At 36.8% G+C, this 25,061-nt stretch overlaps 1 protein-coding gene and 1 pseudogene across 1 annotated transcript; both read right to left on the reverse strand.

Moving 5' to 3' along the window:
- Positions 1-6,405: 6,405 nt before the first annotated feature.
- On the reverse strand, positions 6,406-10,331 carry LOC137951540 (heat shock 70 kDa protein, mitochondrial). The gene is made up of 6 exons (XM_068798263.1): positions 10,139-10,331; positions 9,300-9,367; positions 9,138-9,216; positions 8,484-9,050; positions 7,773-8,393; positions 6,406-7,342 (listed from the first exon to the last, which is right to left on the reverse strand). The coding sequence occupies exons 1-6, from the start codon at positions 10,202-10,204 to the stop codon at positions 6,719-6,721; spliced, it is 2,025 nt and encodes a 674-aa protein (XP_068654364.1). The 5' UTR covers positions 10,205-10,331; the 3' UTR covers positions 6,406-6,718.
- Positions 10,332-13,642: 3,311 nt separating this feature from the next.
- LOC137951196 (uncharacterized protein At4g37920-like) lies at positions 13,643-21,018 on the reverse strand (annotated as a pseudogene).
- Between the last annotated feature and the right edge of the window lie 4,043 nt (positions 21,019-25,061).

Consider the following 25,061-nt stretch of genomic DNA (forward strand, 5'->3'; position numbering starts at 1 on the left):
AGGAAGAAAAAAAAGGAAATGAGGATGCACGAGAGAAGGGGGAGAGAGGAGACAGAGAGGAAAAGCAAGCATCGCACGTCCTTCATCTCAAAGAAGATCAAATATTGCCTTCTTTGTAATGAAGGATTTTAAACTGTGGAGATGAAGGACCGCTTCATCCCCTACATCCAAATGAAATGTCATCTGTACTCCACTAACGACTTCAAGTGTTGAAGGGCGTCATGTGGTTGAAGATCATCTTGGACTTCAAGTTGACTAACCCCCCCTGGATTATACTTGATTCCTTTATTATAAATAGAGACACATTGTAGTCAAATTACTACAAGTTAGTGAAGTATTTCTCTTTTCCAAAAATTCAACATGGTATCAAAGTGGGTTTTGTCAATTGACTCAGTCAACCCATAGAGATAATATGATCCTTTTTTTATCTATCCTTCTTAGTAGTTTAGGTTGACGGCGGCTAGCCAATATAACCCAATAGACCTATCTGTTAGGTGCGGAAAGCTACCACCTACAAGAGTGGACAGAACCACTCTGACACCCACCCCGCCCATTCTTGACCGCCTCTCATGGGATTTGAACGCAGGACGTGGCGTGCCCAGCTCCGATACCATGACAACGGCTAGCCAATACAACCCAATAGACCGATCTGTTAGGTGCGGAAAGCTACCACCTACAAGTGTGGACGAAACCACTTTGACATAGGTTCATATTCTATTTTTTTTCTTTTCTATCCCAAATTCTGTTGTTCTTTGGCATTTGCACATGCATACTAATCTTTTAATTTTTTAAAGTATATATTGAAGGAAATACCTTTGAGTCTACGTTCCAACACAATTATTTTTTTGAAATCGGAGTTTTCTACAAAGATAAACAAATATTTGAAGCAACAAAAGCCATACTGCAAAAGAGGTTCAAGCAGTAGTAGAAAACTTCAACATTAAAGACATTTTATACCATCAAGAATGAGACTTTAAATGGAGATATATATAAAAAGAAATATTTGTAAGTCTATTTTCTTACCTGGCCAACCAATTCTCAATCTGAGTTTTACAGAGGGAGATATTGATCTGGAAGTGTCAATGGTCATGCTGGCTAAAGAAGAACGAGTATTTAGTTCAACCAGAGAAAAGAGTACAAAATCAATCAGATTCTTTATTTCAAAATAAGTATATTATATGCACTAAAGTTATACTTAGATGAAAGGCATTGAATTCTAGTTTCAAAAGGAGAAAATTTTATGTCAATCTAATTTATATTTAAGGAGATATTTGCATTGGAGTGGACAAGGGTTAAGCAACTAAATCAAGAAAATAAAGAAGTCATAAAAGATTGAAGAAATAAGATTTTTATGTTAACTTAGGTATCAATTTAAAGCTATTTGTTTCTATTTTCTTAACCAACAAACCATTTGTGATTCTGAGTTGAATTTTTTGAGATATCAATATTAGAAGTATGAAAGGTCAGTTCTGCCAAAAATATGTCATTTTCCCTATTTTCTCTCCTATTATCTCTCCATGCATTGACGTGAATTGAGTTTTCTTTTCTCCTAAAATCCGAGTTTTTTAGCCAAAAATTATCTTCTAATCAGAAAATTTTGGTCAGACTTAATCACTTCATGATGTGCTCATTCAAGGTATGCAATATCTTACTTTGATGTTGTTTTCAAGTTTTGAGTTTTTTATACTTGGTTGTGTATCTTTCGCATAGTGTTAAAAAAATTATGGTCACCCCAAAAAATTTATACTTAGTTAAATTTATTAAGTTCTACCATTATAGTCTCCCTTAGTTTTCAAAAGCAAACGAAAAAAGTCACTTTGAAAGTATGAGTGTTACATAGTCGCGTCCTTCCGGTTAAGGTTTTTTTCTCTAGTATTTCTTCAATTTATCTTCTTGTGTTTTCATCACTTCAGAGCAATGCCAAGACCCACTACCTAAAAAGTATAGGAGTGAGCCCAACATCCAACTTGAGTCAAGCCTTTTATTCTTCACCTAAGATGTGATTTATGTTTGAGTTACCCTTAAAAAAGTGAGTAGTCTATTTGTCGTGCCCCAAAGTTGGGCTATTTTTCCACCATTAAAATTGAGCGGAGTGTTTTTCAGACTATGACCATTTGACTGGTGTTTGAAGCTTTATCGAGGGCTTCGAGTGATTTCTTCTCCTATATTGTGTTTTGTCCAAGTTAGGTCTCTATATCCTTTTTATCGCCAACTTGAAGGGGAGAAGTAGAAGAAAAAGTACAAGAAAGAGGTATTTTGTTCCACATGTTGTGGTAATTTTTATGTGACTAAGATCTTCAAGAAAGGGAGAGGACAAAAGATGAAGTTTTTGCATCTATGAATAATTTTTTCAGTAAAAGAAAAATGAAGACTAAAAATATTTTTCATTGCAAGTTGAAGTTATAAACTCCAACTTGAGGGGGAGTGTTGAAGAGCAGGTTTGGAAGAGTCTTACGTAATTCTCTTAGTAAGAAGTCTCACAAAACTAGAATTAATATGGTGGAGTATAATAAGAGTCTAATGGAAGGAGGTCTCATAGAAGAGTCTTAGTTAAATGTGTTTTAGTTATGTTAATCTTCTATTTATGTTTAGTTGTTCAATTATTATATAACTTACCTTTTGGTGTTTTACTTTGAGTGTAGCTCGGATAAGGTTAGTTTAATTATAATTGGATTCTACTTGTTTTTTCTATTATAAATAGAGGCTCATTACACTCAAATTACTATAAGTTAATGAAGTATTTCTCTCTTCCAAAAATTCAACAAGCATCAAGCACATCCATATGTGTTTTCATTGCCATGCTTTTGAAACATACATTTTAATCTCTTCTTTTCTTTCTCTTCACTTTTTCATACTTTCATATGCTATAAACCTCAGATAAAGGTCAGTCTCTAATAAGTTTTATTGCCTAATTTGATCCCAAATTACATGGTATCAGAGTAGGCACTTTAATGCCTATAGTTTGATGAAATTTGAGCTTAGTTTCATCCAAAAAATTCAGGCTTAAAATCGGCATAATGAGGAAACCAAGTAAGAGAGTTCGACTGGTTTGTTTTCTTGGTGATTCAGTTGTTGATTTCATGTGAACCAATGGAGAGTTTATGGAAGATTCTAAACATGGAGCTTAGATTAAAACTTGATCTACAACATTTGAGTTCATGAAAGACTCGTGAGAAGACCTTTAAAAAAAATTTAAAGTTCTTAATCTTAAGGAGTTATCATATTTAAGGTTTATGAGAAGATATAATTTTTAAATCACTACTATTGAAGTTTCTACTTGTTTCGATCTCTCCGTAGTTATCTTTTTTGTTGTTAATGGTTCTTGAGGATTGAGAAAAATGGAGTTCCAGAGTTGCTAGACGGTTACATTAAGTTGTTGCATGGGATTAGAAGTCTTATCACTTATGTGGGTGAGAGTTTCAATTTACGAGCAGTTAAAATCTATGTTTGCGTGGTAATTTATGGTGTCTCTTTGGCAATGTGTGATGTGAATGCAATCTAATTTATTTGTGAACTCTGGAAGTAAAAAGTAGTGTTTAAACAAATGGTTGAGGGTGAAGGAGTTATAAATCTCGTAAGTACTTTGGAGAGTGTTAGTGAAAAAAAGGAGCATTTTGCAAAAATAACCACAATGAAATTAAGTGGGGGTTAGTTAAATTCTTTGGGCATGAGCAGCTGAAATATATATTGGATCTCTTAAAACAATCAATTCATTTATAAAGAACCATCAAACATAAAAACCTCAAAATGGAGAGTAGGGAATTTACAAGTGATGTCTTGGATGTTAAATAGTATAAAGTCGTGTATTAGTAATCAGGCTATATTTTGTGACACAATACAAGAAATTTGGGTGGCTTTAAAGAGGAAGCTCTGTCAAGAAAAAAATCATTTTTTGTGGATTTTTTGAGTTGCACTATCCATTTTATACTATGGAAAGAATAGATAAAACTTGTAATACAATTTGTTGGTGAACTTGAAGGAGTGTGGTTACAAATGTTCAAGTTTCACCCAGTTGAATTGGATAGAGGTGTTTTTGCAAGACAAAGATAAGAAATTAAGGTGACTAGACTTTGACATGCTATTGGACCACATTTTGAAGCAATTAGAGCATAAATCTTGGCACAAATGGATAAGCCTACTTTTGAAGATATCATGGCAAGTTTAATGAGTGTTGAACCTGCTATGGTTAATACCTCCATTAAAGTTGACAATTCCCCTAAGCAATGAGCCCAGGAATCAAAATTCTTCATGTAGAGGAGGTAGTCTAAGAGGTAGAGGGTGAGGTTCAAGGGAAAGAAGAGGTAGGGTAAGAAATGGCTGAGTTCCATGTGCTCATTATGGAGAAAAAAAATCGTTGTTTTTGTCAAGTGTTGGAAGAAGTTTGAAAAAACAAACTAGGCAAACCAAGTCGTTTAAGAGAGAAAACTAATTTGATATTGTATTTATGACAAAAGATGATGTAAATAATTTTATCCAACAATATCTTCAAAAACGTTTAACAACAAATAAAAGCCAATATTCTACTTCTTACTCTATCACCCTTGTTGCTCTGTTCCTCCTCACTTAAATAATGGGACATCGACTCTGGTGCTATAACCTATATGTCAAGTACTTTATCTTCCTTTTCTCATGTGTTTTATTAGTGATGGTCCAGATCATGTTACATTGGTAGATAGAACAACATCTTAGATCTTGGGGTGTTGGACATGTATCTACTCCCACATTATCTATTTTTTTATGTGTAATATGTGCCTAGCTTTCCTTGTTAATCTTCTTTCGGTTAATAAACTTACTCATCATCTTAATTGTTCAATCACTTTTTTCCTTGTGTGTTATTCAGGATCTTTAGACGAAGAAGAGGATTGGATATGGCCTTGAGATTGGTGGCCTTTATGATATTCAAATGAAGCAACAACCTCTAGCAGTAGCCTTCAAGCATACTACTTCAGCTTATGATTGGCATTGAAAACTGAGTGTCCTAGCCTTGCAAAGCTCAATCAAATGTTATCTTCTTTGACATATCTTGTTCCTCTATCTTTCATTGTGGGGTTTGTCACCTAGGCAAACAACCTAGGGTTTCTTTTACTAACAAAAGTAGTATACATTCTTTAAAACATTTTCAATTAATTCATTTTGATGTATGGGGTATGCCATACTCTAAGTAGTAATGAAAAACAATAGTTTGTCTCATTTATTAATGACTTAAGTAGAGTCTCATGGGTATATTTTTTTAAATCTCAAATTGTAGTTGTTTTTCTTTTTCTAGAAAAAAATATATTCTTCAAGACCTTTTCAATTAATTTACTATAATGTATGGGGTTCTTGTCATACTCGGAAGTTGTAATGAATATCAATATTTTGTCTCCTTTATTTATAACTTCAATAGAGTCTCATGGGTTTATTTTTTGAAATCTCAAAGCGAAGTTTTTCATACTTCTTAAACTTTTTATTGTGAAATTCACACTTAGTTTGGGACTCGTATTGCTATTTTGTTTTGGGACTCATATTACTATTTCGTGTTCGAATAATGCAATTAGTTTTGTTCTTCAATAGTTCTATCTTGATCATGTGATTTTACATCAAACTTCTTGTGTTTTATAATTGTTGAATTTCTAAAAATAGAAAATAATTAATTGACTTGATTACAATTGAGTACAATGATCCTCTATTTTATAAAAGAGGAAACAAATAGAAGCATATTACAATTAAATTACCGATGTCTTAGTTATACCCAAAGCCTAACTCTTAAAGACAAGTAATAAAATAATTTAACCACTAAATATAAATAAAAGACTGAAATAACTAAGAAATTTGCTGTTTTTTTGTAGCCGCTATATAAACACCTTGTAACTGAGATAATTTTGTGAGACTCTCCCGTGAAACTTTCATCAAACTTCACCATATTAATTCTTAGTCTATGAGATATGAGAATCATGTAAGACTCTTTCATATCTGTTTTTCAATGCTCCCCTCAAGTTGAAGTCTATAACTGCTTATAAGGAAAAAATATTCTTAATTTTAAAGAAAAATTATCCATATTATTCTCCCTTAGACTTAGTTATGATGGTGACAAAAAATTTGATTACCACAACACATGAATATTCTTTATGGTAGATTCCGTCACCTACCTCATCTTTCATATTTTTCCAAAACAAAAAATACAAACTCTCTCAAAAAAAAAAGAGTGATAAATAGGAGTTTTGAATATGTTCAATCTAGGTATCACCAATCAGGATGGCATAAGAGGACATGGACAAAACTGCTTGTTCATTCTCACACCAGACGAGGGCCATCATCCCTCCCTCAGGATCGCCTATCACCGATCACCAACCCTGCATGCTATGACAGGAAGGGCATGGGAACCTACTCCATTGTATAGCCAATAAAAGTGGGCAACAATCTTGATAAAAATAAAATAATCAACCAAATACTTTGTCAATGTGAAGTGTTAACCCGTCAAAGGGCGGGCTCCTTGTAACATTGAAAAAGTAGAGAGCCACACAAAACGTTTAAAGTAATGTCTTCCGAGAAGTACATCCAGAATAAAATGAGGAACCCCCTCTTATCCCCTATTTTTTCCCTACAATCTAACCATGTCAACATTTAAATACTTTCCAACCACTAATGTTCTCTGCCAAATACGCTTACGTACAAAACGGCAAAAATATGACATAAAATTCATGCAGTGTCAATTTATGGGCGACACATGAAATCCTTCTTATTTCTTCACCTCCTCATACTCTGCCTCTGGTGCTTGATCAGCACCACCCTGTGATCCCCCCGATGCCGAACTCCCCCCTTGACTTTGCATGTGTTGCCCAATCTTCGAAACAGCTTTATTCGCTGCATCAAGCTTCGCCTTGATCTCATCAACACTCTCTCCTGCCATTGCCTTCCTCAAATCTGCTACGGCTGACTCGATCTCAGATGCAATCTCGGAAGGGATCTTATCTCTGTACTCGCTCAAGCTCTTCTCAACGCTGTAGATAGTGGTGTCAGCACTGTTCTTGATATCGATTAGAGCTTTCCTTTCCTGATCCTTTTGAGCATGCAACTCTGCTTCTTTAACCATCTTCTCAATCTCATCATCAGACAGCCCACCTGAAGACCTGATTGTTATCTGCTGCTCTTTGCTGGTAGCCTTGTCCTTTGCAGATACTGTCACGATGCCATTGGCATCTATGTCAAAGGTAACCTCGATCTGAGGCATGCCTCTAGGAGCAGGCGGGATACCAACAAGCTCAAATTCACCAAGAAGTTTGTTGTCGGATGCCATCTCTCGCTCACCTTGGAGCACGCGAACACCAACCTGTGTCTGGTTGTCAGCTGCAGTTGAGAAAACCTGCATAGAAATAAAAGAAAAAATCAATTTACATTTCCTGGCTTACAACAAATCCTCAAACTCCCAAACTCCGACAACACCAAACTACTAATTAAAATACAAGCAAAGTGGCCCTAAGAACTGGTCAAGTCTACGCAAGGACTACAAGAAGTAATACGTCAACTTGAAACTGGCTCAAGTTTTCAAGTTCCATCACAACCATGTCAAACTGACAATGGAAATTCCTTCATGCTACTACATATAAGGGAATGCAATTCAGTAATAACCAGTAGAAGAAACAGAGACACCGAAGCAACCTTGCAAACACAATAAGTGCAAAAAGTTGCAAGATAAAAGGAAGATTCAAGCAAAGCTTCAGAAGATGATCTTTTACCAGGTAGCTGAGGAAAAAACACATCTACTGATACGCCCAACAACATCAAACATTCACCTGACTTTTCTTTGTGGGAATGGTAGTGTTCCTGTTGATCAACCTGGTGAAAATGCCACCTAGTGTCTCAATACCAAGGGAAAGAGGAGTAATATCCAATAGAAGTAACTCCTTCACGTCTCCCCGGAGAATACCACCCTGAATGGCCGCACCCATAGCAACAGCTTCATCTGGATTCACCCCTTTGCTTGGGCTTTTCCCAAAAATCTCCGAAACCACTTCCTGCACTTTAGGAACACGTGTCATACCTCCCACAAGAAGGACCTCATCAACTTCTTTTGTAGATATGCCAGCATCCTTCACACAATTCTTGCAGGGGCTCCTAGTCCTCTCAATCAAGTTATTCACCAGTGCCTCAAACTTTGACCTTGTCAATGTAATATTCAAGTGTTTTGCTCCAGAAGCATCTGCCGTTATAAAAGGAAGGTTGATATCAGTCTGGGTTGTTGATGAGAGCTCAATCTTAGCCTTCTCAGCTGCTTCTCGAAGTCGTTGCAATGCCAAACGGTCCTGTGAGAGATCAATACTTTCAGTTCTCTTAAACTCACTGACCAAATACTCCAACAATGCATTATCGAAGTCCTCTCCTCCCAAGAATGTGTCCCCATTTGTTGCCTTAACCTGCACAATCAACAAAACATGCCTGAGCCACCCAGAGAAGGGCACAAACTCAAAGAAATACTTCTACTAACAAAAGAAAAAAAGGTGTACCTCAAAAACACCATTAGAGATCTCCAATATTGAAACATCAAAGGTACCACCACCAAGATCAAAGACAGCAATCAAACCCTCTTTGTTGTTTAGCCCATAAGAGAGTGCAGCTGCTGTAGGCTCATTAATAATACGCTGCACATCTAGGCCAGAAATCCTGCCTGCATCTTTTGTTGCCTGCCTTTGAGCATCATTGAAGTATGCCGGGACAGTAATTACAGCTTTAGAAACAGACTTTCCAAGGTACGACTCTGCAGTTTCTTTCATCTTGTTCAAGATAAAGGCACCAATCTGGCTGGGAGAGTATTGTTGTCCATTTGCTTCAACCCATGCATCTCCATTGGGAGCTTTAATGATCTTATATGGAACCATCTTCATCTCCTTCTGTGTTTGGGGATCATCAAAACGCCTACCAATTAAACGCTTGGTACCAAAAAGTGTATTTGTTGGATTAGTTACTGCCTGGCGCTTAGCTGGAGTTCCAACAAGCAATTCTCCTTTTTGGTTGAAAGCAACCACAGATGGTGTGGTTCGGGCTCCTTCAGAATTCTCTATAACTTTGGCATTCTGGTAAGGTATTGCTTTTGATTAATATACAACCAATGACAGAACCAATGTGAAGGAATGACAAAGATGATAAATATATAAATTTACCTTTCCCTCCATTACAGCTACACATGAGTTTGTGGTTCCCAAATCAATCCCGATAACATCATTACCAGCAGGTTTTGAGCTGAATTGAAAATTTGAACCAATTGTAGCATCACTTGGAAGCATAAAAACAAAATAAACAAGGATAAGATGCAAGAGACCAACCTGAATGTCCTCACTATACTAGCCCATTTCCAACCCAAAGGAGCAGTTGAAGCATTCACATTTTTAACCTTAACAAACAAAGCACATGAGACTACATGAGCCTTAAAAGTCAGTGGTCAAATCCACATATCGATCCCTCAACCGCCAAGACACACACACATTCATCGAAATAAAGAAAGTACATATTTTAGAGAGAGAGAGAGAGAGAGAGAGAGAGAGAGAGAGAGAGGGAGAGAGAGAGAGAGAGAGTCGGTACTTCAGCTTGTAAGCAAACAAAATAGAAATACGGAACTTGAAGTACTGCAACTTCCTCCGCACAGCCAGAAAAGAGAAGTCAATTGCAATATTAATAAAATAGAAATGAGAAGAAGCAAAATGATCTTGGAACCAACCTACCAATGCGTAGGGTGGTCTGCGCTAGCTAAAAACCAACTAAAAAATCAATCGTACGTAACTTTATAAACACACAGTCATGAGCAAAGGTGATAATTAAATGATATATAGCAAGGTAACTTAAAGATTAATAGAAGACCATAAAATCAAACTATTATATCTTATTGAATTTTTGAGGTCGAAAATTTTAGCCCGGACTGAATTCAAAAGATGTCAGACTCCTATCCCAATAAAAACTGATAACGATGGAAAAACAAATAGACAGAGTAAGAAGTCAAAAATCAACCAAATCGCCTAGCCGGAGTATTATACACGAATTAGCAAAACTTTAACAACCAGATAATTGTCAGAAAAAAAAGATGTTTAGAGCATCAGCATAGGATATTATAAGACAAAAAGAAAAGAGAGTAGACAACTGATGAATCAACAAGAACATGATAACTTACCGTTCTAAACGAGGAAGAAAAAAGATCTTTACGTCGAAGGGACCTGAGCATGACAGACGTGGCCATTATCACGCTCTCCGGGAGGAAAAGTGCTAGGGTTTTGCAGTAGGGTTTTGGTTAGTTCGGGAAGCCCTAAGAAGAGCCACGAAATGAGGCTAGCAATGGAGCACGAGTCGTTGTGGGGACAATAAATACCACTTCCAAGACAGCGCGTCGATGGTCTGGATGTTCTCGTTAAGTGACAAGCGACCAGCAACTTAAACCCGTATAGACACTGGACGAGAAACGTATCCGAACGTCGTGTCGATTTCGTCCATGATTTTTTACTGGCCAAGATGACCCGGGTCGTGTAGACTCAGACTCGACCCATTTTACACTGTGCAAGTCCCAGAGACTCGGGAGATAGGATCAGGTCGGGTCGGGTCGGATTTTCGATAACTTGAACCTAACCTTGGCTCTAAAACCAAAAACTGAAAACAACCCAAAATTTCATCACAATCCTCACAACCCCTCTCCATAAACCGGTCCTAAATCCGACCCATCCCAGTCTCATCTTATAAACCCAACTAAAACCCAACCCATCCTCGTCTCGCCCCCATAAATCCAACCAATTCTCAACCCTTTTCTGCCCCGTTTTATATCCACGCGTCATCCCTATAGGTCAGGTTTGGGACATGTAACAAACATCATAGAAAAAGTTTTTGATTGTTTTCAATTTAGGGAATTGATCAAAGAAAATTTTGTTTTCTTATGTTAAAAATCTAAATGAATATCAATTTAAGGCTCTATTAGTGCCCCTAGTTGAAAATGTATAAGTTAGAAATGCTTTACCTAAGATACACATCTCCAAGAAACTTCTAGATAAAATCTTATTTGTGCTTTACTAGGAAATTGCATAGAAAATTTTAAAAATTTCTAAGACAAATTGAATGGACTTGTTAGTACATTTTCCTAGGGAAATAAATGGAAATTAATAATCAATCTTAAAATTACCATACTTAATCGATAAATTTTTAGTAAAATAAAATGTTAAATACATATGAAAAATTACCTTATCTCGAAAATATTACAACATCAATTGTCAAATACTTATTAAAAAAAATCATATGGTTTGCTGCCCAATCTAGGCTGAAAAATCTTACCTGAAAAATTATGTGATTTTCCTTATAAGAATTTTCAGTTAGAAAAATGTTTCCAAGAAACATGAGACACTAATGGTCCCTAGAAACATATTTTTACTAGAAATGTCTTTCCAAAATTTCTTGGAAAATTGCACTAACTGAACCTAAATATTTTTATTTCTTTCATCAGTTATCTCTTTACTCTATCTTGAACTGATTGTTAAGAAAATTTGAAAAAATATTTAAAAAGTAGGTCTACATCTTATGAAATGTTAAAATGAATTTATTTGAAATATTTATTTCTCAATAATTTAAAAAAAATCAAATTTTTATATTAGTTGGAAAGGTAAAAATCATACAATCTGGACTTTGGCTGTCAGTCATCAAAACTCAAGCTATGCCACAGTACTAAACTCATCATATTCAGAAGCATGTAACATGAATACAAGGACAAACTGTAGGTCAATGTTCTTCTTGTGGATTGAGTATGTTGATGAGGTCACTAGTCCGAGCATTTGACGAGTACAATGGAGTGTTCAATCTATTTGCCACCTGAAACAAAATAAGGCAAATGTAGTGAGGACAAAGGCTAAGATCTTCAATTCGGATGAATTCACATTGGATATACTAATTATATACCTTTCTTCATGATTTTGCATGCATAACTGTTCCAGTGAGATTGGTCAAAATTTACCAGCACCAATGTTTAACCAATTAGAGATGTTGACAGATGATGAACTTGGCTCACTAAGGGGGGATTAGTCAACATGAACTTCAACTGCATTACTCAGTTTATGTCCTCATGTCGTTAGCGGAGCGTCGAAGTTCAAGTCATGTACATGACTAACATGACTCACGAGATCATGTCCAAAGCATAAACGAGGAAAAGTGCTTTCCGCCCAATTTTGAGAATCATGTACATGAAACGAGCACGTCTCTCTCTTCGCCACACACCCTCTCCGTGAGTCTGCTCATTTCCGTTTCCCGCACCCCTTCTCTCCCCGAGTTCTCTGCTCCCTCTCTCATCTCCACCGTCCCTCTCCAGTCTACAACCTCTCTCTCTCTACGGCCTCTCCCTCTCGACCTCTGTTATAGAGTATGGGAGACTAAGAGGCTCTGCGACGGAGGTCAAGAGGGAGAGGAGAGGGAGGGAGGCTTTCTTCCCTCAGCGACGACTTCTCTTTTCTCACGACGTCCCCTTCTCCTCCCCCCCGGCTCCCTCTCTCGTCTCCACCGTCCCTCTCTGGTCTACAACCTCTCCCTCTCGACCTCCGTTATAGAGTATAGGAGACCGAGAAGCTCTGTGACGGAGGTCGAGAGGGAGAGGAGAGGGAGGGAGGCCCTCCCTCGACGACGACTTCTCTTCTCTCTCGGCATCCCCCTCTCCTCTCCCTCTCGACCTCCATCGCAGAGCACGGGAGGTCGAGCATCTGTTGCAGAGTTTCTCGACCTCCCTCTCTTCTCCCTCTTGGCGTACTGTCAGATTGCCGCCTCTGTCATCGTTGCCCGTTGGCTCGCCGTTGAGGAAGACGACGATAGTTTAATTTTTCTTAGGTTAGGAAAAAATAAACTATCGTCATAAAAATCATTAATTTATATTTTTTATTAACAAAATATTTTTTATTAATAAAATAATTATTTTTATAATTACTATATCAAAATAGTGATTTAATAGTAATAATTAAAATATTTTTAAAATAAATATTTGATAAATTATTTTGGTTTAATTGTCCGATTGCTATAATTAATTAAACCAATGGTTTTAAATTTTGTGATAATATATTATTAATTAATAATACATAAAATATATTATGTACAAATATATAGTGTGTTAAAGTTATGATTCGATCAAGTTTTTCTCTTAAATCATTCATTTGTAGGTTAAATTATATCATATGTTATTAATAAATTAATAACTTAACGCATTGCTTTCATTTTTGTTATTTATAATGTTATTTATTTATTATTTGTAATTAATCATGTGCTTATTTCATTGGCTCATGCAATTACCATATGAATGCACAAGAAAATATCAAATTCAATTAATAAATATATTAATATATATAATTATACATTAAATAACTTATTCGTGTAGTAATAATGGTTGTTTTACCTAATTTGGGGTTAAGGATTATGTTGTAATTAAATGTACTGTAAGGGTTTAGGGATTCTCTTATTTTTTACATTTTTCTCATGTTGGGGCACTAACACTGAAAATTGTTTTCTAGTGTACACGAAGTCGTCAACACTAATAACACCAAGTGCGAAGTTGAAGTTCATATACATACTAACATGATCTTCATGTTGGAGATGAACATGAACTTCAAAAATCCATTTTGTTAACTAACCCCACCTAAATGTTGCAGAGATGACTAGAGAAGAATCAAAGTTTCAAGCCTTCATTATTAGCTCTATAATAATCAAAACCAAAAACTCCATTAAGCATTGGAACTATCTAAATTAAAGATAACCAGTATAACAGGAAGTAGCAAAGAAAAGATTTGAGTACCCACTCTTTCTTTTCAACGTCTGCCTCCGTTTGTTGTTTCAAGTATTCCTGCTCAATGCAATCCTTGAGGATAAAGTCTCTGAATAACCCTTGAGTCTCCTCTTCGTTCAGATGGTAAACATTCTGCTTGATTTTGATCCATTTATGTAGCTCCTACTTTGTACTGCAAAAGAAAAAAGAGGTCATATGTACCAGATGACTAGTTCCTGTAAACAAAAATACACCAGACAAAATCCCTGAACGAAAAACAATCTCAGGGAGATGACATTAGCAGTCTGGTTATTCAGCTATTTCGAAAACTATGGTCAAGGCGAATTGCTTTAGATGATAACATTTGTTTATAATTTCTAAAAAGGTAACCAAAGTATGCTCTTACAAGTAGATCATATCAACACCCTTGCTTTCATGTTCATCTAATGGGCAGAAAGCAGAGGCCAATTCTGAGAATCTTTCTTCAGGATCTTTGATGTTAAACAAATACTTTAGTACTTTTGGTGCAACACGCCTAAGGCTCATCTTTGTGGCTATACATATATATGATACATGATATTTTTGGCATGCACAAGTTTTATTATACAGAACTAATATAAGTCACAACCCAAAATCAAGTAAAGAATCTAAGGATAGTAACTGTTAGATTCTAGGATTCCATTAAATAAGTTTGAGACTTTCTTTAGAGTTGTGTGTAAGAGAAGAAGAAAGAAGTTAGAGGAGAAGAAGAGAAAGATGAACGAGAGAAGGAGGTGATAAGAGGAGAGAATTACTCTTCGTCCTCCCCTACTCCCTTAGCGAGGTTAGTCAACAAACTAGAAATTTGATCTTGATCTTCATCTTATGCATCTATATGATCTTCATCTTCGAAATGGTGTTAGTGTGGACAACTTCATTTTTGAAATCTTCAAAATAGGGTGTTAGTGGTGACAATTTCAACTTCATCTTCATCTTCGAATTTAAAACCATTGATTTTATTAATTATAAAAATAAGTTAATTAAACCGAGTGTTTGAGTTAACAATATTTTAATTACCACTATTAAATCACTAATACAATAGAGTAAATAAAAAAATTACGATTAATGAATAAAAAGTATTATATTAATAACATAAGATAGATTTGCATGGTATTAATTAATAATATATTTTGACAAAATTAAAAGTAATTATTTAATCAAATGCATACTTTAATTATATTTTATTTACCAGGGACTTAAATATGAAGTTTAATATAGTAATAAAATTGAAAAAAATAATAAATAAATACATATACAACTTTGAAAATAACCTAAAAAAAATTATTCAAATAACGAGTTCGTGCCTTTAATATTAAAATCAACAAGTTACAAGTTTAGTACATATAAATGACGCATGTTCAAAAGTAATAAGAGTAAACCATCATTTATCGTTCCACATGGAAGTCGATATGGCATCTCGAAATTGTGCTGCTCTTGTGGATTCTAATGCACTCTGCCTCTGAATGCTTGTTACTTGGCTACCCACATCCTCAAGATCATCGCAATCGTCGCTATCTGTATCATCCATTGCACCTAATTGGACCGCATCACCTCCTCCATCGAGCTCGCTACCCGAATCATCATCTTCATCTATCATCATAATCTTCTGCACGTATATAATTTTGCAATATGAAACGAGCATGTACAATTTTCACCTGGATCTTAAAATAAAATGGAGGAGTGCCTTTTAACATTTGAAATTGAGTTTTTAAAGCACCAAAAGTTTGCTCAATAATAATCCGTAAAGATGAATGTCTTCGGTTGAATAATTCTTTTTCATTTCTAGGAATATTATCTCCAAATTCTTGCAAATGATATCGGGTTCCTCGATATGGAGCCAAAAATTCTGGAATATTTGCATAACCAACATCGACTAGATAATATTTTCCTATAATAGAATTTATATACCACATAAAATAATTAAATATAAAATAGATAAAAAATGACTGCATAAAAATATATTACTTACCTTCAGGTACAAATTTTTTATCTCAACGAGTCAATGCGTCCTTCAGTACACGGGAATCAGCTGCTGACCCCTCCCATTCAGCAAGTACATAAGTGAATTGCATATCAAATGAACATGCTGCCATCACATTTTGTGAGAGATAACCTTTTCTATTCCAAAACCTTGGTTGATCTTCAAGTGGAATGTTGGCTTTGATATAAGTTCCATCAATAGCTCCAATACAATCCTAATTATACATTTTCAATTAATATTTACTAACTTTGTATATTAATATAAAATTATTTAGTTATAGGAAGTGATATTACCTTCAAGTAGGGATAAAACATTGAATTGGTTAAAATCTTCGAGTGTGTGCGTTCCGAAGGCCGTTTGACGTAATCAGAGTGAAGTTTGAGGATTGCATCCAACACCTTGTTGAAATACTTATGGTGCAGTTTGATCTATCAAACATCTCTGATGTAACACTACACTTTTGTCCTTGACCAACAGTTAGGAGGAAATATGCAAATTGTTCTTCAACTGAGATGGTCATTGTGGCTGATAAAAACCCTTTACTAGTAAATATATCTGCCAATTTGTGAAATACCAGTTGGTTCATCCTGTAAACTTTCCGAAATTTAACTGGTGATTTGTCTAGTGCCTTTTGCAAATACAATGGACCATTCATCCCACAAGAACGTGGTACACGTCTGTTGCAATGGTATAGATAGTATCTTTCCATGGCGGTCAACAAAGTTGTGAATGCAACCATAATTGCAACATTTTCATCGTCTGTCATAGTATCAATGGAAATCCACAAATTCAATCACCTAAAATTCATAAACACAAGTAAACATCAATCTTCAATCATAACCTATTTGCAATCACACCTATAAACTATCATATTCATCCATATTCCCACATCCTACATTCAATCACATTCCTATGCAATCATATTCATTTAATTGTCCACATCCATACTCAAAGCACCATATTCATCCATGCAATATATATACACAATAACATATCAAATTTTAATACAAACCATATTAATAAGTCTTGCAACATCATAATTCAAATATCCTATTTAATACATAACAATATTTCAAAAGAATAGTGTATTTATAACACATTAAAATTAGTTTTCAAAAAAAAATTTAAGCCACTCGACCTGCTCTTCCACTGTCATCTCCGTAAACATGACCTTCTTACTTGGCGTATCCAACCATGAAGGAGCGCGAAACTTCAATTCTGTAGGCAAGTCCGGGATTTCCCTGAGGGCTTTGACCCAATCTCTTTCAATATCGTCTTTCATCATGAAATTCTCAAATGTCTTTGCAATTCGATCTATTGCATCAAAGAATCTTCTACTAGTGTCATCATCGACTCTCTTTCTACGACAACTTGAAGATGACCGTTTACTTCTTTCAGATTGATTACCTAGAGACTCATCCATGCTTAATAATGGTGATGGAGTATCCCTAACTATATCAACATCCTCTGGTTCATCCATCGGGACATGTTTCGATTCACAAATCACCTCATCGCCCTAATCTACAAAGGTTGCACCTCCTGACCATACCGCTATTGTGTTTCCCACCACCACAACTAATTTGTCGTATAGGGGGCAGCCTTCACGTCTGTACTTCTTAGCATCTTTATGCTCCTACAAGAATAAAACATCATTTAGACGTCCTGGAATATAGTTATACTAACGCGGAAAACATAAAAAATATTTTATAATACATCATGTAGTCAGGCCATACAGATTTACTGACCTTTATGTAGTCAAGCCATACAGAATTACATACAGTAACTCGTTGTGTGGTTGCATCCCACCCAAACCCATTAGTGTTGATACAGCTCGTTACCGTTTGATATATTTTCTTCCATGCTCTTATTCGATTCTTCACCTGCTCAACAATTTTTTTTCATGACTGCGTCTTCATTGAATTTATTTATAGAGTCCATGTATACCTCATGCTTCCACACCCAGTTAGGCAACTTGTTCCCTAGATTGATCTACTCGACCAAGAGATCGAGCATTTTGCTATCATCATCATATGTCCAAATATCATATGTTCGACCACTTGGTTGTCTTCTTGTAGCCATGTATAATCTAAATCTGAGACGGTCCTCACGAAATAAACTTTATCAGAAACACAAACCATAAAAAAAATACCATGTGGTGGATATGTATAATACCCGAATCTCCTCACCACAAGCAAAAACATTCCATAGCACTTAAAAAATTCTCAACAACATTCTCACACATTTCAAAATTAATTAAATTATGTTCACTAATGCATATGCACTAAATAATGAGAACACACACACAAAAAGTCCAAATTCACCGAAGACCCCTGGTAGAGCCCTATATAACTTCGCAGTCACTATGAACTGTACCTTGTCAGTGATGGGGGACGGGTTTCGTTCGCTAATGGATGCCCGTGTAGGCGACTCAACCTTGTTTGAATTGGACTAAAAACCCCTAAAAACTAATTCCAGAACTTAATATCTTAAAAGCCCTGAACCCTAAACCCTAAACCCTACACCCTAATTCCAAACCCTAAACCTAAAAAACCCTAGAGCTTAAAAACACAAAACCCCCAAAACCTTAAAAACCCTAATCCCTAAAATACCCTAAATCCTTAACCTAAACCTGAAACACAAACCATAAAAAAAAAAAACCTACACCATCAAACCCTAAACCCTATCACCTATTAAACTCTAAACCCTAAACACTAACTCCATAACTTAATACCTTAAAAGCCCTAAACCCTAAACCCTACACCCTAATTCCAAACCCTAAACCCAAAAAAACCTATAGCTTAAAAACACAAAACCCCCAAAACCTTAAAAACCCTAATCCCTAAAATACCCTAAATCCTTAACCATAAACCCTAAACCCTAATTACAAGACCCTTAAATACCAAGCAGCAAACCCTAAAAATAATCCATACACGAATCAAGAATTTAGATAATAAACCGTAACCCTAAATCCCAAAATAATGCACAAATAACCCCCAATTACACACTGAAAATAAATTTAAATCAAATAAAACACTAATTTAATGAAAAAAATTAGGGTTTAGGCATACCTTCTGTAATTTGGGGAAAATCAAAGTCGAAGGGTAAAATTGATGCCTAATCGAAGTAGAAATTAAGCAATCGATGCCCAAATGTCCAAAATCGAAGAAAATCGAAATGGAAATGGGGAAATCGAACGAAATCAGAAGTTATTTTTGGGGGAAAAGAGACTAGCCAGAGAGAGAAGGGAGTGGGAGGCCGAAAGGGAAAAGAGAGGGAGAAGACAGAGAAGAAAGGGAGGTCGGGAGGGAGAAGAGAGAGAGAGAAGCGAGAGAGAGCGAGTCCGAGAGAAGAGAGGGAGTCACGAAGACGAGAGAGGGGATGCGAGAGAGAGGGCGAGGCCGAGAGAAGACCGAGAGATGAGGCCGGACACAAGTGGGAACTGAGATGGTGGCCGGAGACGAAAATCCGATCGATTTTATGGCAGCAACGACGTCGGGGGCGCAGGGAGACGAGAGAGGGAGTGCGGGAGAGAGGAAGAAAAAATGAGAAATGACGACACGCGAGGGGGGGGGGGGGGGGGGGGGGGGGGGAGGGCGAGGAGAGAGAGGGGAAAAAGCCAGCGTCATCCGTCCTTCAACTCAAAGAAGATCAAACAAGGCCTTCTTCCAGATGATCGAAATTAAACAGTGGAGATGAAGGACCCCTTCACCCCCGGGATTGAGATTAAGCTTCATCTGCGCTCCACTAACGACTTCAAGTGTTGAAGGGCATTATGCGGTTGAAGATCATCTCGCCCTTCAAGTTGACTAACCCCCCCTTAGTTCCCTACTTACACGCTTCACTTGAAAATAAATACATTGTTGCTCCTTATATAAGGACTAAATTAACATAAAACAAAATTACGAGTTAACCCTCATAGAATAAACTTGTCAACAGTAACTATACCTCATTTATCATTGTTTTGGACCCTTTTGCAGTAGCCCAAGCTTTATTTATCAACCTAATTAGAGAAGAATCAAGCTCCTTTTCTTTTGCCATAACTTTTATCTTTTCACAAGCTTCATCTAGTGAAACTGAGTTCAGGATATCATCAAACTTAGCCTGAGCAACCACTAACATTTCCATGTCTTCAATGGCACTATCATTTGGCTCCAAGCCTGACTAGTGCTGCCAAAACATGCCAGCCACATACGGAAAAATAAAGGTGAGCATAAATATTTGGAAGTCTTTAAACTTTGACTAGTTTATGTCATGCAGGATTTAAGGATAAAAGCTCTGAATCATATTATGCTATGGCAAGTGTCATTCTACATCAAAATAACATCTCTCCAGAGTAAATTAAACATACTGTTGAAGCACCAATTTTTCATACTGAAATAAGTCCAAAAGGGTTACACAGAGGGGAGGTACCACAATTGAATTTTACTACTCATGCATAAAATTCTTTAGGGACAGCCAGACAAACATGGCAAAGAAACAAGATCTAATTTTATTTACACAAACATTAATTATGTTGTTGGATAGCAAATATGAAAGAGTATTACATGGCTCTCACCGTAAGAAATCTCATAGAACCAGAATTAATACGGTGGAGTCTTACAGGAGTCTTACATGAGTCTCACAGGAGGAGGTCTCACAGAACAACGTTACTTAAAAGGTGTTTTAGTTATGTTAGTCTTTTATTTTTTGTTCAGTTATTCAATTGTTCTAGGACTAATCTTTTAGTGTTTAACTTTGGGTGTAACTGGGATAAAGGTAGTTTAATTATAATTAGATTCTACTTGTTTCCTCTATTATAAATAGAGTTTTATTGCACTCAAAATTACAACAAGTTAGTGAAATATTTCTCTTTTCCAAACATTCAACATATATAGTCGATAGTTATAATCACAATCCTTGAAACCAACATAAGTGCTTGAAAGTAAATTAAGGTAGTGGAAAAAGTTCCTCATAAAGTCCTTTCTCCTCCTTGCTAAAGCTGCATTAAGGTCATATGGGTTTTCTTATAATTCCTTAAGAATTTCGGTATGTTTCTCCATTTCATCATCAATCAGCAATTTTGTCCTCCAAGCTGAGCAGAACAAGTTCCAAAAGAGTACCATAATAAATAGTTTACAAAAGCTAGAATTGGTATAGATTTCCAGTAACACCTTCTCAACCTTTCTCCAGAGTCTAAAACTTTCTGCTTCATTAAGAAATCATTCTCTGCATCAGCATATACTTGGCATCTATTGTAAAAGTGTCTCTGTACTTTTTCCATTCTTCTCTAAATATCAAGATCTTTTTCCAATCTTTTGCTTGGGGCATCTCATTCAGGAAAACATGCTATTATCTTGTCATGAAATTGGGACATGGTGATTCTTTCCACCACTTGAACCTCAGTTTGTCCTTCCACCTGGGTAGGGTCAACGCTTGTTGCTTTAGGTTCTCTCTTCTGCAGCATGCACCTTGTCTTCTTCCACTTGGGTAGTGCCAATCTTGGCTGCCTTAGGGCCTTACTCTTTCTGAAACTTGAGTATCAGCTTGGTCTTCCACCCAGGTAGCACTGATACTAGTCCCTCTAGGGAAAGACCCCTTTACCTCAGCCTGTTCTTCAACTTGCGTTGAGCCGAAGCTAATTGCTTGGGGGTCAACAGATATTCTTTTCAATGGAAACCACAAAAAAGGTGCAGAATCGAATTCAGATATTCATCGGGCACGATAGTAGGAAAAACGGAAATTCCATAAACGAGTTAAGATTTAGCCATTCAAAGGTGGGCAAGAACTAGGCAATGTACACGATAGGAAAGCACCGGTTAAAGTAGAAGATGAGTCAGTCGAAACCAGTTAAAGTAGAAGCTGGAGGCAGTCGAAACCAGTTAACAGGAGATGAGTCTAGCAAATATGGCCTAAACAATTGATAACCAAGACAGCATTTCAACGAAACTGCCTGAGGTTTCCAACAATTTTCTAAAAAGAAAAAAATAGCAAAAAATCCTGTGTTACTTTTGCCCTTCCTTATCTATCAATAAAACTGCACCATCAGTTGCAATCCAAGGAATCGAAGAAGGAACGATTGTTTCTGTGAAAACTCGCTTAGATTGATGGAAACCACAAGGGCCGCAATACAGATTTCCGTTCAAGAGATAGAGAAAAGCGTAAGCATAAAAGAGGAAGAAAAGGGAAACGAAGAAAAGATCAAACAGAGGGAAGATACAGAAGCAAATGTAAAATTTCACAGACAGAATGCTTTGTCACAGAGACCCATCTCAGAAATGACAAACCCCGTCCCCCATAAAGCGCAATTGAAAGCGAGACAATTCTCACCGAGGTGGAAGAATTTTTGTTGGATTTTATCAAATACCAAATAATAATACATTGGAACAAACTTCAAGCAACCATTTGAGCGTAAAAATTACTACCAGCGTAAGAAGTAAATACTCACTCGGGCATGAGAGATTGACTCTAGGGTTGACGAGCTTGTTCTTTTTCGGTTCCAAGCAATTTTTTCTTCTTCTGTTCCCTCTGGTGGTGAGATACAAAGAAGAGGACGATGACTCATTTTTCGTAGCGAGATTATAAAGTGCTGATTTCTCCATAGAACACAAAAGGACTGAACAGAGACGATTTAGTTGAAATGGGTATCTCAAAGCTCAGGGGACTGCTTTGCATTTGATGGAAGAGTTCATCAGCGCAGCGGTAGACTGATGTTTAGGAACTGTCCCTGCATCAGATGAGATATCCTGTCGTCCTGAAGCCTTTTGTATCGTAGTTCGGACTTCGGACCCCGAAGGACTCACTCTGGGCCTCTCAGACATTAACGAAATCAAGCCATTCTGATGACTCTTTGGTCCCCGGCACGAGTCATCGAATCCCGGGGCCGCCAAGAACACATATTTGATTTCTGCTGCATTTATTTAGTCTTTTTACTGTTTTTCACCCATAACTCGATAATCAATTCTAACAGAAGCTTCAACTCAAGTTACAGTCGGATCTGAACAGATTGAAACAATTTGAGGAGAAGAAAGATTAAGCAATAGCTGTCTGCAGAAGATCCCGACTTCAGGAAAAAAAGGAACAAGAGCGTAACCGGATCATAACTTCATGAGACACCTGATTGAAGGTTAGTGAACTTCTATTAGATATTTTGAGACCAGTCTCGTGGAGCACTGCTACAACTTTGCCATGTGGTTCTTTATACTGTCCATTTCCATTCAGACAAAAGTTTCTCGGTCGAAGAAAATCCAAATCTTTTTTACAGGTGACAAGTGTAAAACTTTTCACTAAAGATCTGGACATGGCTGGAACTGTCAGTATTCTGTAGTAATCTTCGTTTGTGAGTTGACTTGCCTTCTCCCATCGTAAGGTACAACATTTCATTGCAATTGGGCTGTGATGATCAATTGATAATCTGTTGTAGTCATGCTGACACTGTTCGAACATATTGAAGAGGACTTTTCTTGAGATAACGAAGTAAGTGATGTACTGCCTTGAGATGCGGAAGACAGGGTTGGGCCACAAATTGAGTGAGCTTGTGAATAGAAAAATTAATATCGGGGCGAGATAAAGTGATGTAAAGAAGTTTCCCAACAAGCCGCCTATAATGGGTTATATCAGGAAGGAGGTCACTTTCAGTGGCATTTAAATGAAGTTTGGGATCCATGGGAATAGAAGTTAGTTTACAAGCCAAGTAACCTGTATCTTCAAGTAATTGTAAGGAGTAGTGGCTTTAGGAAAACACTATACTTTGCTTGGATTGAGCAATTTCAAGACCAAAAAAGTGCTTGAGACAACGAAGATCCTTGAGCTTAAACTGAGTATGCAAAAAGTGTTTGAGCTCAGTAATAGCGTGAGAGGAAGGACCAGTAAGGATGATATCATTCACATAAACCAATAGGGCGACAAAAGAGAAACCATGACCTTTTGTGAAAAGAGAGTAATCGGATTTCGATTGAAGAAAACCAAAAGTGATTAAAACTTGAGAAAATTTAGAGTACCATTGGCACGAAGCCTGTTTGAGACCATAAAGGGACTTGTGAAGCTTGCAAACTAGTTTTTTGTGAGAGGAAGAGGACTCCCCATGTCGAAGGTAGCCAAGATGGAGATCCATATAGATTTCTTCAAAAAGATCACCGTGTAAAAAGGCATTATTGACATTAAGTTGAGCGAGATGTCAACCATGGGAGGCAGCAAGAGCAAGAAAAACCTTCACAGTTACTAATTTGGCCACTGGAGAAAAAGTGTCAACAAAATCCAAACCTTCTTGTTGGGTATAGCCTTTAGCTACCAAACGAGCCTTTTATCGCTCAAGAGAACCATCAGAGTGAAGTTTGATTTTATAAATCCATTTGCATCCAATAGTATGTTTATCAAGAGGCAGAGGAGTGACGGTCCAGGTGTTGTTTGCTTCCAGAGCGGCCAACTCATCACACATAGCCGACCTCCATTCAGGACACTTCACTGCTTGATGATAGTATTGAGGTTTATCATGAGAAGAAAGACTGAGCACAAAATGTCTGTGCGAATTAGAAAAGGCATGGTAAGAGATGAAGTTAGAGATTGAATAAGGCGGAGAGGGTGAAGCAGATGGAGGAGAACCAACAAGTAAATTACAGTGATAATCCTGCAAGTAATGAGGTAGATGAGTCTTCCTAGTAGATGTCCAAAGAAGAGCACCAGCGGATGAGGAAGGAACAAGTGTGGGAAGATCATGAGGTGGAAGATCATCAACTGGAATATCAGAAATAATTGGTGAACCAGGAATAGTGGAAGAATCGAGGTCGGGAAAAGGATTAGCTTGGAGGGAGGAGTAAGGCAGAACTAAATCAGGAAAGGGATCAGTAAGTTGATCTGAACTTGTAATAGTATAAAAAAGGAAAACTTCCTCATGGAACACAACATCTCTGGAAAGGAAAACCTGTTTGGTCTCCACATCATAGAATTTATAACCTTTCACATCAGCTGGATAACTAAGAAACACACAAACCCAAGCACAAGGGTGGAACTTGGTGCGATGAGCAGCTAAGGTGGAGACAAAAGCTAAACAGCCAAAGACGCGGAAGAGGGAATAATCAGGAGATGTGTTGTAGAGCAAATGAAAGGGTGTGTTAGGAGAAAGAGTTCTATTAATCAAGAAAGCCGCAATAAGAATACACTCGGTCCAAAAAGGAACGGAGATGCAAGATTGAAAAAACAACGATCGAGTCACATTCAAAAGGTGTTGATGTTTTCTTTAAAAAACCGAGTTTTGTTGAGGTCTTTTAACACATTAAAACTGGTGCAAAACTCCTTGAGCTTAAAAAAATTCAACAAAGGATAACTCAG

Source organism: Aristolochia californica, unplaced genomic scaffold, assembly GCF_029961685.1.
Source record: "Aristolochia californica isolate CCGP_79_NKW_82.1479 unplaced genomic scaffold, dmAriCali1.0.hap1 SCAF_15, whole genome shotgun sequence".
In the NCBI taxonomy this organism is placed as follows: domain Eukaryota; kingdom Viridiplantae; phylum Streptophyta; class Magnoliopsida; order Piperales; family Aristolochiaceae; genus Aristolochia; species Aristolochia californica.